Consider the following 14,439-nt stretch of genomic DNA (forward strand, 5'->3'; position numbering starts at 1 on the left):
ATGTTCATCTGCAAAGAAATATTGAGTTTTCAAATCTGGTCTGGGCTACACATTACTCCAGTCTCACACAAACATTGGCTCCACTGCCCTTTGAAGTGGAATCCACACAGCCGTATAAAATCATGACAAAGAATATCACATAGATTGCTTGAGTTCAAAGTGGCTCACCACCACCTTCCCAGATAAAATAGGGTAGAGCAATAAATGCAGAACTTCGTAGCAGTGCTCATAGCCAAGTATGTTTTATTTAAATTCAGAATTAAAAAACTACACTGAAGATATTCCCTAAAGTTGTCAATGTCAAAACTGGCAAAATGCTGCACTTGTAATTGGAACTTGTAATTTTCAGCACTTGTTCTAAAGTTGTGCGAATTACTGTTGTTTTTTTCTCAGCACTCACTGATCTTGCGCAATATCAAAGGAAGTTAGCACGACAGTACCTGTTAACGTTGCAACGTTTACAATTGCTTTGGGATTAAAACTGTGTGCGTAGCACAGGGCATCAGCTAGTATCAAACGACCCTCAGCATCAGTGTTATCCACCTTAAAAATAAATGAGAATTCAAGCAGTGAGAATTTAGAAGACTCCGCAAATAGGATCTGCAACTAGAAAACGAACATGAGATAATGGATGGCACAAACACTTAAGATTCTGATTCAAGTCAACTAACTCTAATTGTTTCACAATCAATTTGAAACTATAAACATGCAGCATATTCCTCCCGAGATCAGCTTTCAGTCTTCAACACATCAGTTGACACAAGTCAGAACAACACTGTCAGCAATTTTTTTTCGTGTGAAATACTTCATCCCCCCTCAACAATTTCAATTTATAACATAGCTTTGGTTTCACTACCACATATATAAAAGATCAAGGAATGAAATTCAATTCTGGTACTCAGGGACTACACCTACATCCTACTTATAACCAGTCAGTAAAATGAATCAAACCAGTTGCAATCAGCATTCCTGTTCAATTAAGTTGATCTACAATCCTACGTCTCACCCCATATCATGACCACTTGCTTCCATCTCCACAATAGCACCTGCTTTTAGTTGTAGCTTTTTCTGCTGGTACCCATAGTACTTTTGCTGCTGTGGTGGCATGCTGGCACAGTGGTTAACACTGCTGCCTCACAGCACCAGGAGCCTGAGTTCAATTCCGGCTTCGACTGACTGGGTGGAGTTTGCACGTTCTCCCAATGTCTGCGCGGATTTCCTCTGGGTGCTCCGGTTTCCTCCCACACTCCAAACGATGTGCTGGTTAGGTTCATTGGCCATGCTAAATTGACACTAGTGTCAGAGGTGTAAGCAGGGTAAATGAGGAGTTATGGGAATAGGTCCGATTGTGTTTGATGCAGACTCAGTGGGCAGAATGGCCTCCTGTTGCACTATAGGGATTCTATGATGGATTCTATGAAACGCCCTTTTCATCCATTCTGATGCTCTTTTTATTGACCTGTTGGGCTCTATAATCTCTGCCACTCATTTCTGGCCTCGCACAAAGTCTTGTTCATCAGTTGACCATGATCTTGACAACTTACATTGGTTCACAGCCCCCCAAATCATTTTTAAAATCTTTATCTTCTCCTAAAAGCCCCTCCATGATCTCATCCCGTTCCATCTCTGCAATGTTTGTTGCTGGTAATGTTATTGTCAGCCATCTGTTCTACAGTCTTGAAAATTTTATTTCAGGCTGCAACTGATGCACCAAATCCAAAGAAAAGAAGTTGCTATCCTTATCCTCATGCATGGGGAAGATGGTGGGGAGGTTGGGGTGGGTGTTAAGCATGCTATTCTGTATGAGAGCACTTAATGGCATGCCTCTAACACTGGAACAGCTAGCCAGTAAATAAGGCAACTGATAAAACAAAAACCTACTACATATTAAAATCAATGAGTCGGTCACAACATTCCACCTCAGAATTTATTGAAAACTGTTATGCTATGTTAGGTCCCTCTACGATTGTGCTCTTCAATAGAACCTGCTGACTAACCACAATTGTGGCTACTGCTACACCATTTTAGCTGTATGCACTAATTTTAAGGGATAAATGTACTTCGCATGTGCATATTAACTTAACTTCCAGGACCATTCAGCATCCAAGGAAGTATGACACTGAGAACAATCAAAAAATTCTCACACTCTGCTATTCACCTCACTATTTTACCAACACGATGCACAAAAACATCAGTGTAAACATGCATATATGTGCACAAAAGTATTGAAATCTCAAGTCCCAACCATGGTGATTAATACCATACTCTCTTTTATATTTGCTCATCAGAAAAGCAATTAACTACATCTCAATTCCCAATTAGCCATACCTGAATATCCAGTTAGCCATATGTTTCTCATAGTTCACAAACTGGACAACTCTGGCCTATGACAAAACCATTATAATATCGTTCATAGTTATTTCTAGTACCTATTATGCTTGTAGGTGGCATTGTGATTGGCTTTTTCAATATTAAGTGTCACGCTACAGTAATGATGTGGAGATGCCGGCTTTGGACTGAGGTGACTCAGATGAGGTGACCTGATGAAGGAGCAGCACTCCAAAAGCTCTTGATACCAAACAAACCTGCTGACTTTAACCTGGCGTTATGAGACTTCTGACCATGCACATTACAGTCAAGAATGTTAGCCTTATTTTGAGGGCTTGCTTCAGCAGCCAGCATTAGTGAACTTAACTCCCACTGTGGTAAGCTGTAAAGCTCAATTCAATAAGCCTAGCTATTTGCATGTACAAGGTAAAAGCTGTTCTCATAAAAATGCTGATGATTCATTCAAGTGCTTCAAAGAACAGAACATGCCATCCTTATAAAGGGTTGCTTGGTCAACTTGGGGCAGCCAGAAACTGGCAATAAATATTTGCTTTTCCAGTGCTGCCTACACGCCCAAAACAAAATGAAGTTATCTCCTAAAACAATAATATTCAAAACACGAGAGGTGTCTTTTTGAGGGCTCCTACTACCAAATGCCAACGTGGAACAATCTTGTATCTGAACAAACAATCATGTCTATATTAAAAGATTTTTATTTATTAGTCACAAGTAGGCTTACATTCACATTGCAATGAAGTTACTGTGAAAATCCCCTACTCGCCACAGTCGGGCAACGCCTGTTCAGGTACACTGAGGAAGAATTTATTAGGATCAATTCACCTAATCTGCACATCTTTGGACTATGGGGGAAACCAGGGCACCCAGAGGAAATCCACGCAGACACAGGGAGAATGTGCAAATGCCACACAGAGTGACCCAAGCTGGGAATCGAACCCAGGTCCCTGGTGCTGTGAGGGATCAGTGCCAACCACTGTGCTAATGAATTATTACTAGAATTTTTAACTAAGTATTAGTAATTATTACTAGTATGATGTTAAAAATTCTAATTAAATATTCCATCTTCATTAAACTGTCCATTAAATCCTTGTACTTAACCAATGATTAAATCGTTTCATGATACTTAACCTCCACAATCCGTAACCACAAAGATCATTGTAAGCAGTTCCCGAATTATCTATTCACATAGGCTTTCTTTCCCACCTTTCCAGGTCACCAATGCACAAAGCATCCATTTCCTTATCTGCTTAATCAGCCTTCTACTCCCTGTCCCATATGGTAATGTTTCTCCTTGCTTGTTCAGTTACCATTTCCTGTGTTCTTAGGTATGCCTCAAGTTCAGCAAGTCTCTCTATCCCTAGATCAGTCTCATTTAGAATAATTTTACTCTCACAATGGACTTCCAGCCCCCACCATCCCACTCCCACTCCCATCCTCTCCCCTTCCCACCCACCATGAGACAGGGCAACTGAACGCTTGAGCCAGTATGAACTAATGAGAGTGTCAGCATTGATTTTTCCATAGATAGGTCTTATTGAGGATATCGGCATGCTTATGTTATTACTTCTTGGCCTTTTGGCTAAGATCAAGTGTAGTATTGACATGCTGTGCTTGGTTGAAGTCATTAGGTTACATTTCAGTTTCATTTGAAGCAATTTTTAAAAGCAGCATCTCGGCCTTTTGGCTAAGATGCAAATGAGATCAAGCCTTGGAGGAGCTATACCTCCAAGTGAGAGCCCTGTCTTGTCAGCTTGGATTGGGAATGTCTCAACTTGTTGAGACTCTGAATTGACTTGATTGGATTGAATTGGAATAAAAATAAAAAAAACTATCAATACGGATATCTAGAAGATTATTTGATAATTTTCTGCAAAAAGATTTTTAGCAAAGTTGAAATCACACTAAACTAATAGTAAGCTAATGACAGTCTTACAAACTCTGCTGATGTTACAAGACCATAAGACATAAGGGCAGAATTAGGCTATTCAGCACAGCAAGACTGCTCTGTCATTCAATCATGGCTGATATTTTTCTCATCCACATTCTCCTGCCTTTTCCCCATAACTCCTGACCCCATTAATCATATTGTTATATGCAAGTTATATGCTACAGTGTCCCAATTTGAAACACTGAAGGTTTTGGCCTGTCTGACTACTAGGTGGAAACTAGCCCCTCGGACTGTCAAATGTAAACTAGCCTCCTACCCTCTCAGGCTGCTGGCAAATATACCATTCAGCCTCTTTGATATTTCATTCTGTGGATTTGGTTGTCTGCATCTCTCAAATTCCTTGACTCCTAATTTGCATGTGTATATCCCCACTGATCTCTAAGTCGTCTAGGTAAGTTCTTTCTAACAGAGCAATTTACATCTGATTTTGTCTAGATACCTCCCATGCCTTTAGAATGCTGCTTACTGCTGTCACTAGCCAAATTTCTACCTGTTACTCGACAACTCGCATGCTATCATGCCTTTTAAATTTCTTGTTCCTGCTAGACAGACCCCTGCTACATGAGTGGGTACATTTTAACAATAAACATCAGTTTACCTGTATTGTTTTGCCATTCTTTGCCGTGACCACATCACCAGGTTTATTTGCACTGCCATTCAGCATATTCTCACACAAAGGAGCCAGACCTTAAAGATATTAGCCATTAGTAAAGCTTTTCCACAGCATACATCTTCTATATCCTGGCATCATAAGAACATAAGAAATAGGAGCAGGAGTAGGCCATCTAGCCCTTCGAGCCTGCCCCGCCATTCAATAAGATCATGGCTGATCTGAAGTGGCTCAGTTCCACTTTCCCACTTTCTCCCCATAACCCTTAATCCCCTTGCCTACCAAAAACCTATCTACCCGCGTCTTAAACATATTTAGCGAGGTAGCCTCCAACACTTCAACAGGCAGAGAATTCCGGAGATTCACCACCCTTTGAGTGAAGAAGTTCCTCCTCAACTCTGTTCTAAACTGCCCCCCCCCTTATCTTGAGGCTGTGCCCTCTAGTCCTGCTGTCCTTTCTGAGCAGGAAGAACCTCTCCATCTCTACCCTATCCATCCCTTTCATCATCTTATACGTCTCAATGAGATCCCCCCTCATCCTTCTAAACTCTAACGAGTACAAGCCCAGTCTATTCAGCCTTTCCTCATAGCTCAACCCCCTCAACTCCGGAATCAGCCTAGTGAACCTCCTCTGCTCTCCCTCCAAGGCCAAAATATCCTTGCGCAAGTGCAGCGACCAAAACTGTACACAGTACTCCATCTGCGGCCTCACCAGTGCCCTGTACAGTTGCAGCAAGACCTCCCTACTTTTATATTCAATCCCCCTCACTATGAAGGTCAGCATCCCATTTGCCTTCCTGACCACCTGCTGCACCTGTAGGCTGGGTTTTTGCGACTCATGCACAAGGACCCCCAGGTCCCTCTGCACCGTAGCATGCTGCAGCTTTTCGCCCTGTAAGTAGTAGTCCTTCCTACTATTATTCCTACCAAAGTGGATAACCTCACACTTGCCAACATTGTATTCCATCTGCCAGGTCCTCACCCACTCGCTCAGCCTATCTAGATCCCTCTGCAGACTTTCCACACCCTCCGCACAATTTGCTGTTCCACTTATCTTTGTGTCATCAGCAAATTTCGACATCTTACACTCGGCTCCCTCCTCCAGATCATCTATATAAATGGTAAATAGCTGAGGCCCCAGCACCGATCGCTGGGGCACTCCACTAGTCACCACCCGCCAATCCGAATAGCACCCATTGACACCCACTCTCTGCCTCCTATTTGACAGCCAATCCCCTATCCACGCTAACACCTTACCCCCAACTCCATGCCCCCTAACCTTTCCGTAACAACCCTAAATTAAGAATTAAAAGCAAGTCCCTATTTAGCAAAATAGATCAGGACTTGATGCTTAGAATCATAAAATCAGACAATCCTACAGTGCAGAAGGAGCCCATTCAACCCATTGAATCCACACTGACCACAATCCCACCCAGGCCTTATCCCCATAACCCCATAATTTACCCTAGCTAGTCCCCCTGACATTAAGCTTCTTATTCTTTCATAATTTCATTACACACTATTGACCAGATTTTAAAATACTATTCACTGCAGTGCTACACTTGACAGTAAGGAAGTGGTTTCCTATAGAGGTAAGAATAGTTTATGTAAGGGCTTTCTGGGACATGCTGACGATGCATAACTTTTTTTTGGTTAAGAGGCAGGGAGCAAAGAACTTCAAATCTATCTTCTTCTCTTGCTAGCCTATTCAATTAATGAATGGCTTTTTGAACAAGAACGAGGCTATTTCTGGACTGGAAGATTAAATCAATTGAGGTAGATAGGATAGAAACCCTACTGTGCAGAAAGATGCTATTTGACCCATTAAGTCTGCACCGACCACAATCCCACCCATTCCCTACCCCCATATCCCTATAGATTTACCCACTAATCCCTCTAACCTACACATCTCCGAACACTAAGGGGCAATTTTAGCATTGTCAATCGACCTAGCCTGCACATCTTTGGACTGTGGGAGGAAATCAGAGCACCCAGAGGAAACCCACGCAGACACAAGGAGAATGTGCAAACTCCACAAAGACAGTGACCTAAGCCAGGAATCGAACCCAGGTCCTTGGAGTTGTGAAGCAGCAGTGCTAACCACTGTGCTAGCATGCCAGTAAATATTTAGAAAACAATATCTACACATATTTGGATAGACTAATTTTATTACATAGGAACTTCCAAAGTTGCCTTCTAGAGACATAGATTTTAACCCACTGAGAATCAAACAAAATATAAACAGAAAAATACTTTAGCACAAAAAATACAATTTATTCCAACAGTATAAACTACATGATTCTACAGACTCTTTTCAAGATGGCATATAAATTGTGCTGTGCAGATAATGCTCCCACGTTTTAAATGCAAGAAACGGTGTTCAGTAACCCAGCGGGTTCAACGTTCTGAAACTTATCAATTGCACAACTAGAGCAAACTACAAATGTTAAATCCTCATTTTAGTAACACCTCCAAGTTTTCAGTCTTACAGGGGAATCATATCCCAATGTTTTACCTATAATATCAAGCGGAAGTTTCAAAGATGCTGCAGTGATGATGGCAGAACAGATTGTTGCTGCCCCGCCCATGTCAGCTCTCATTGCATCCATACCTGACGCAGGTTTAATTGAAATTCCACCACTGCCAAAAGAGAAGGTGCAGACAGAGTCAGCTAAAATACATTTCCACATGCATAAATACAAAATGCTCGTCAGTTCTACAATAAAGCTAACATCTCCTACTGTATTAGGTCCAGTTAAAATGAATTTGCTAGGAACCTAAGTGAACTGCTGTGACCACAATTCTTTTAGGCAGGATTTTCCGATTACCTTTCCAATAATTTGTGGTGACTAAACCAAAGTCTGGAAAAACTCAACTAGCAAGTGTTTGCATTCAAATGCTAGTAGACATAAAGTACTATTTCTATAAGGCCCAAAGCTAGGTCAAAGACTAAAGGTGTGATCATGAGTCAAGCTGTGGTTTGCTTTGGATGAAAATTCAATGAAAACCTTAATTACTGTAGTAAGTAATGCCTTCACATTAAGAGACAATGAAGTGGAAAATTAATTCTTGAGTCAAGAAAAAAAATGACCTTTATCATGGGGGTTTACACAGTCAGAACTTCTACACAGCACTCTCCTGAAAAATCTCAAATAATGCACAGATGGGACCTTTAATAAAAATTTTTTATTGATTTGACCTACAAGTATGGGATTCCCTTAACACTGTGGAGTTTCAGCAGATCTCAGGGAGATTCGAGACTTCCTGGGTGAGATGGGGAAGAATTGGAGCCTGATCACGGTAGAGGAATCATTGCCTCAAACAGAGGTTAGAGGGAAGGTGGGGTAAAGATCAGGTTCTGATAGTTTTGGGGCAAGTGGGATGTGGTAATAAAGGGAGATCAGGGCCTGATACATGGGCAGGGTAAAGGGATGGGGAAGATTTAGGCCTGGCTTGTGGAGAAAATGAGGACAAAGGTGAGAAAGGTCATTGGGGAAGTTTCTGATTGTGGAGGTTCCTCAGGCAGGTATTTGGAATCAGGAGGTTAATGTGGCGCCTGAGTCCACTGTCCCTCGCACTGATGAAGCCGCTGGGTCAACCAACACTCAGGAAATACAAGCAGCAAAAAATATAATGAAAGTGACATTTCTAGTCTCATCATCATATTTCAAATTTCAATCAAATTGCTTACCCACCTAACTTGCAGTTTCAGTCAAAGCTGGAAATGAGATGGGTTGGACACAGGTTTCAGTTGGAAACAGATTTTCTGAAACTTGAACCCAGTTCCAAACCTGCCTATTTGTTTCAGTTGAAGTTCAGGTCTATTTGTTAATTAACATTTTGAATGGAAAGTAAATACATGACTTCAAGAGACTTTGAAAATTTTTTTTTATATTGTATATATATATGTAGTGAAATAAAGTTAGAACCAACCTGTCAAACGTTATACCTTTCCCTACAAAGACATACGGTGATTCACCCGAGACTTTCGAACCATTGTAGTGAATCTCTAAGAAAACTGGTTCTTCATCTGATCCTTTAGCTACACTAAGGAAAGCTCCCATTTGTTGATCTTCAATCCAGGATTTGGGTCTATGAAGAAGGTGAGAAATATAGAGAAAAGAAACATTACTGGGAACTGCCTTCAATAGCGTCATACTTTATAATTATACTTTATAATTCATTGTTACTGACAAGACTGTCAGTGATCATCTATTCCTAGTTTTTCTGAATGGCTTGCTGGGCTATTTCCAATTAAGGATCAGCCAAATTGGTGTGCAACTGGAGTCACACACAGACTCAGTAAAGACAGCAAGTTACCTTCCCCTGGGAATATTAACAAACAGTTGGAGTTCTACAGCAATCCAGCACTTAAAATCATAGAATCACAGAATCCCTACAGTGCAGAAGGCAGCCATTTGGCCCATCGAGTCTGCACCAACTCTGACGGAGCATCACCTCTATCCTCTAACCTACACATCTTCGAACACTAAGGGACAATTTTTTTTCTTATACCATTGTCAATCCATTTTACCTGCACATCTTTGAACAGTGGGAGGAAACAGAGCACCTGGAGAAAACCCATCCAGATATGAGGAGAACATGCAAACTCCGCACAGTCATCCAAGGTTGGAATCAAACCCTCGTCTCTAGCACTGTGAGGCAGCAGTGCTAACCACTAATGGCATAAGGCTTGGCAGCAGGAGTAGGGCATTCAGCCCTTCAAGCCATGTCATTCAACAAGATCATGGCTGATCTGATTGTTGTGTCAACTCCACCTTTCTTTCTGCCGCTGCATAATCCTTAACTTCCTTGTCTATCAAAAAAGCTATCTAACTCAACCTTGAATAAATTCAATTCCCAGCCTCTACTGTTTACTGGAGAAGAGAATTCCACAGACTAATGACCCTCGGGAAAAAAAAATTTCTTCATCTCAGCTTTAAATAGGATTTCTCGTCACTCTCACAGAAGAAACATCCGCCTGGTATCCATCCTATCAAGTCCCCTTGGGATCTTATATATTTCAATAAGATGACTTCTAATTCTTCTGAACTCCAATGGGGAGAGGCCCAACCTATTCAACTTTTCTTGATAAGGTGAATTCTCATTCCTGAAATGAGTGAACCTTCTCAGAACTGCTTCTAATGCAATATCATTTTTCAAATGAGTAGACCAAAACTGCACACGGTACCCCAAATGCAATCTCACCAATATCCTGTACCACTGTAGTAAAACTTCCCTACTTTTATATTCCATCCCTCTTGCAATAAATTTGCCTTCTTAAGCATTTGTTGTACTTGCAAATTAATGTTTTGTGATTCATGGACCAGGAACCACTTAGGTTCCTCTGTACTGCAGACTTCTGCAATCTCTCTCCATTTGAATAATATACTGCTTTTCTATCTTCCTGTCAGGGTTTTTACTGATACTAGAATTTCTAATAACTGAATTAAAGTTCTTCATGCAATGGTGGGATTTGAACACACATTTTCTAGATTATTTGTCCAGGCTTCTGGATTACTAGTGATGTAACATAACCAATAGGCTATTTTAACACAACTGAGAGCAATATTAACAACTGATCTACTGTCAAATTAATGCACTAATTATTACATATTTTATGTAATTTCTGATTAAGGACTGTACATTTTCCCACAATCCCTATGTAGCGAATCATATAAATGGAATTAGCTGTTGGGTGCACAAAAATCCTTCATGCACATATTTGAAATGAAGTGCTGGAAGATGACATAAGTATTTAAGTGGTCAACCTAGACACAGCTGGCTTATAAGAATTGTTGAAAATTATGGATCTAATCAAACAGTTGTACAATAATACTTAAAGCTCAGCTAATATACACTTAATTCTTCCAGTATAAATCTTCCGATGGAACATGCCACTTTTCCTCAGTGTAGGTTGCAGTCTTTTTTGTTGGAGCCTTTCACTCATATCTCCAAAATTCAGTTTCTTTTCCCCATTTCTGGAGTATGGTTTCACAAGCAATAGATGCCTTCTGACACGTCACTAAAATGGTCATTATGAAGCTTGACGCAAAGCATTTCCAGTTCACTCTAGGACTGGGGAATTCAGCCTCACATCTTTCTGATGTGCATGGTTCGCTTATTCTTTACTCCATCCCATTGGGTATGGGAATGAAATTTGTCCTTGCAGGTTTTTTTATTAGCAGCAATTAAGTACAAAAGATCCTGAATTTCTGTTATTCTGTACTTTGATTTGATTTGAGAGGTGGAAGCTGAGTGACATTGTTACCCAAAGCCAGAGAGAGTGACTGAGCGAGTAGCATAATAGTTTCACAAAACACAAGCATAAATTAGTGTTGGCATTGTTGATAGGCACACACCAGTAATGTTAGCAGTGGAGGAAACTGCACATGCGTTAACAAGTACAGTGCAAGCCTATTGTGCACGCACCATTGGCTGGCATCTGACTGATAGGCATCAACAGTTAACAGTACATCTTAAAGGTAATATATAGGTTGGAGAACATGGTAAGTAGAGAAGCATTCAATGTATTAATTATATCATTCACAGTCCAGAATCTTTTATTACGTTTCAATACATTAACAAAAGCTGGGAATTGCATTCTACCACTTCAGCATTTTCCTCACAAGTACAGTAACATCAAATTTAATATTTGCATTCCAGAGCAAAATATTAGAATTACCTTATATGTACTTTGACTTTTTCACCTGTTGAATGCAATGCTTGTTGAACGATCTCTGCAAAACTGGCTGGAGTTATGTAGTTAGCTGGTGCTTCCATCAAATATCGTGCTAAATTCTGTCCTTCAGCATACAGAATTCCTTTCTGCCATGTTTCATTTTCAATACTGGGAAAAGAAATTCATTTTGCTTTTAATGTAAATGTTAAAGTCAATGCGATTTAATAAAGCCAAAATGCTCACCTCAGATCTAAATGACCAAACGAATCAGACTAACAAATCAAATATCAAATTGAGCATCTTCAGTATTTATGTGAAATAAAAGACTTGCTTATATTTAGCAATTTTCATGATCGCCAGACATATATAGTCAATGAAGGATAATATGGGCAATTTATATTTTGCTGAACCAAAATTTTTCTCCTTTTAAAGGGTTTTTGTACCAAACTGTAGAAATTAAAGTAAAACTAATGTTTTCTTTGATGTCTAATTATTTACAACACTGAACATCACAAAAGTCTTTATTTTGAGTAAATAAACAGGTTTAATTATATTTAATATTTTAGAAGTCAGTTAAATAAAAGTACGAAACACCAAGGAAAAATCTTCTGATGAAACCAAAAGCTGGAAACACTTTGCTGACCAGTCAACATTTGTGGAGACATCAGACAACAATTAAGTACGAATACACCTGAAAAGAATTGGGATTGAAAGTACTACACTGACCAGCATTGCAGCTGGAATCAGAGGAATATATACAGGATTAGGAGCACAGATTTGCATCCAAATTAGAAATCCTGCAGCAATTTTATTCAATTATTGTTGAATCACAGGTAATTTGCCACAAACAGGAAGGTACATAATGGCAACGATAGGTGTTTAACAATTCAGTGCCTTGATCAAATGCAGATTTACAAAGTATATCTGAATGAACAGAATATCCTTTGTAAATCTGACAGCACACATTGTGTAAATATACTATCTCAATACCTTCCAAATGGTTTCACAGTAACCACTGTCTTCTTTTTCTTCTTCAGCTCATTATACTCAAACAAACCTAAAATAGATCCTTCTGCTGCACACTGGGCATCCCCACATGGATCAACTTCCACCAAAGGAACCTCTAAGTCTTGTAACTGTCTGCATCCAACTACAAAAAATTCAGGTGTTAAATTTTTAATCAGTAAAGCACTCTGCATACACTTCCTGAGCACAACAGACCCACAAAACAGTCAAAAATATTTGGTTGACCTGTTATTCATTATATTCAAACACTACACATCAGATTTCAAACCAACATTTTGGTATAACGTGAGGGCTTGTCCTCAAACAATAATTTTAAATTGCCTGGTAATTTCACATCATAAAAGGATGTGTTTGTAATGTGGTTGTGATGCGAACACAGCCAGAATTATTTCCTAGTTATTTTTGTGTTAATAAATACATATTTCATCAGATAATTATAAATCAGGAAGCCCAGTCAGCTTCTCTAAATAAATGCACTCAAAGAACCAAAGGTTCTCCCTTGGCAGTATCAACTGTTTCTGAAATGATTCGATAGTTTTTTTGCCTCCATTACTCAGTCAGTAAATGTATTCCCCAAGTTGGTCAGTTGTTTATGAAGAGTTTCCTGCTTTCAGTACTTAGTTTTGTTCATACTCAATTTTTGTTTAAAACTAAGTTGAATATAGCTTAGAAACTTAAACCCGCAAATCCTTTAAAAGGGCTGAGAGTACCATTTGTTTAGTTTAGAACTGGAAGGTTGGTTTTTAAGTGGCAGGTTCTCTGGATATTTTAGTGATCAAACCAAGAAAAGACTATTTTTTAAAGTCTATGTTTTACTTACTTCTGTAACTCATGATATTAAATAATTTGTCTTTGAGATTTGATGAATTTTAAACAGCAAATTTCAATTCAAGGCATGAAGCCAACCCTTACCTGGTCTCATACCAACATTTATTCATTTTTGGCAAGTCATAACTCGACAAGGTGTGGTAATATCAGCTCAGTACATATCATATTTTGCTAGACTAGGTCTCTTTATCAGCTTAAATATATCCCCAAACTTCAAACAATAGTTTTACTTTAATATGTCACTCATCTCACTACATTTGCAGTTGATGTTAATAACCATGACATGCAAATTAACCAAGAGCACACTTTACCCGCTATGGCAGCTCGAATATTTTCTTTGCCTTCATCATATTGTTCCAAATTATTAATTCCAGCATTTTTGTCACCAAGACCAACAACTACAACATGAGGGAAGTCCTATTAAAGCAAAACATCATTTTTATGATTAAGAACATGAACATCATAACCTTGTTTTAAAATTCATATAATTGCTTACTAACAGTATTACATTTTCATATTAACTAGTCATTTATCCTTTGCTTCTACCTTCCTAAGCTGAGGACAAATCAGTCTATGTGAACCATGGATTACTGCATGATTATGATTTACTAACATATGGAATTCCATGATCAGCTAACCACTTCTATAGTGCTATGCTCAGACAGATGTAGAACAATAAAGTGCTTCATCTAGTGGCCTAAAAAAGGTACAGCAAGAGAAAGTGAAATGTACATTTTTGTGATACAACTTGCAACTCTAAGAAGTGATTGGAGGTTTTGAGGAGGCTTTTGAAAGTGAGGAGCGAAGTAGGCAGAGAATTAAGAAAGTTGATTCATTGGGGCAGCCAGGTTGTTGAAGATGGTTGAATGTGCCAGGGAGTGGTGTACAAACACTAATATTTACAAAGCTACTTTAACACAATAAAACTCCTCAAAGTACTTCCAAGGTGTGTTTTAAAACAAAATTTGATGTAGCTACATCAGAAATTGTTAGGGTTAG

General features: G+C 39.3%; 1 protein-coding gene and 1 non-coding gene across 3 annotated transcripts in view; one reads left to right on the forward strand and one right to left on the reverse strand.

The window, feature by feature from the left end:
- Positions 1–14,439, reverse strand: part of lap3 (leucine aminopeptidase 3) — a 45,799-nt gene that overhangs the window by 12,225 nt on the left and 19,135 nt on the right. For both annotated transcript variants that reach the window (XM_080189752.1, XM_080189746.1), the window contains 7 exons: positions 13,752–13,857; positions 12,577–12,736; positions 11,590–11,754; positions 8,838–8,996; positions 7,420–7,544; positions 4,893–4,981; positions 441–543 (listed from right to left, as the gene is read on the reverse strand). In XM_080189752.1, the coding sequence (XP_080045878.1) occupies positions 441–543; positions 4,893–4,981; positions 7,420–7,544; positions 8,838–8,996; positions 11,590–11,754; positions 12,577–12,736; positions 13,752–13,857 (907 nt within the window). The remainder of the gene's footprint in view (positions 1–440; positions 544–4,892; positions 4,982–7,419; positions 7,545–8,837; positions 8,997–11,589; positions 11,755–12,576; positions 12,737–13,751; positions 13,858–14,439) is intronic.
- On the forward strand, positions 3,906–4,091 carry LOC145351437 (U2 spliceosomal RNA). The gene has a single exon (XR_013888399.1). It is a non-coding gene; the product is annotated as a U2 spliceosomal RNA (small nuclear RNA).

This window comes from Carcharhinus amblyrhynchos, chromosome 1 (genome assembly GCF_965287045.1).
Source record: "Carcharhinus amblyrhynchos chromosome 1, sCarAmb.v2.hapA, whole genome shotgun sequence".
NCBI lineage: Eukaryota > Metazoa > Chordata > Chondrichthyes > Carcharhiniformes > Carcharhinidae > Carcharhinus > Carcharhinus amblyrhynchos.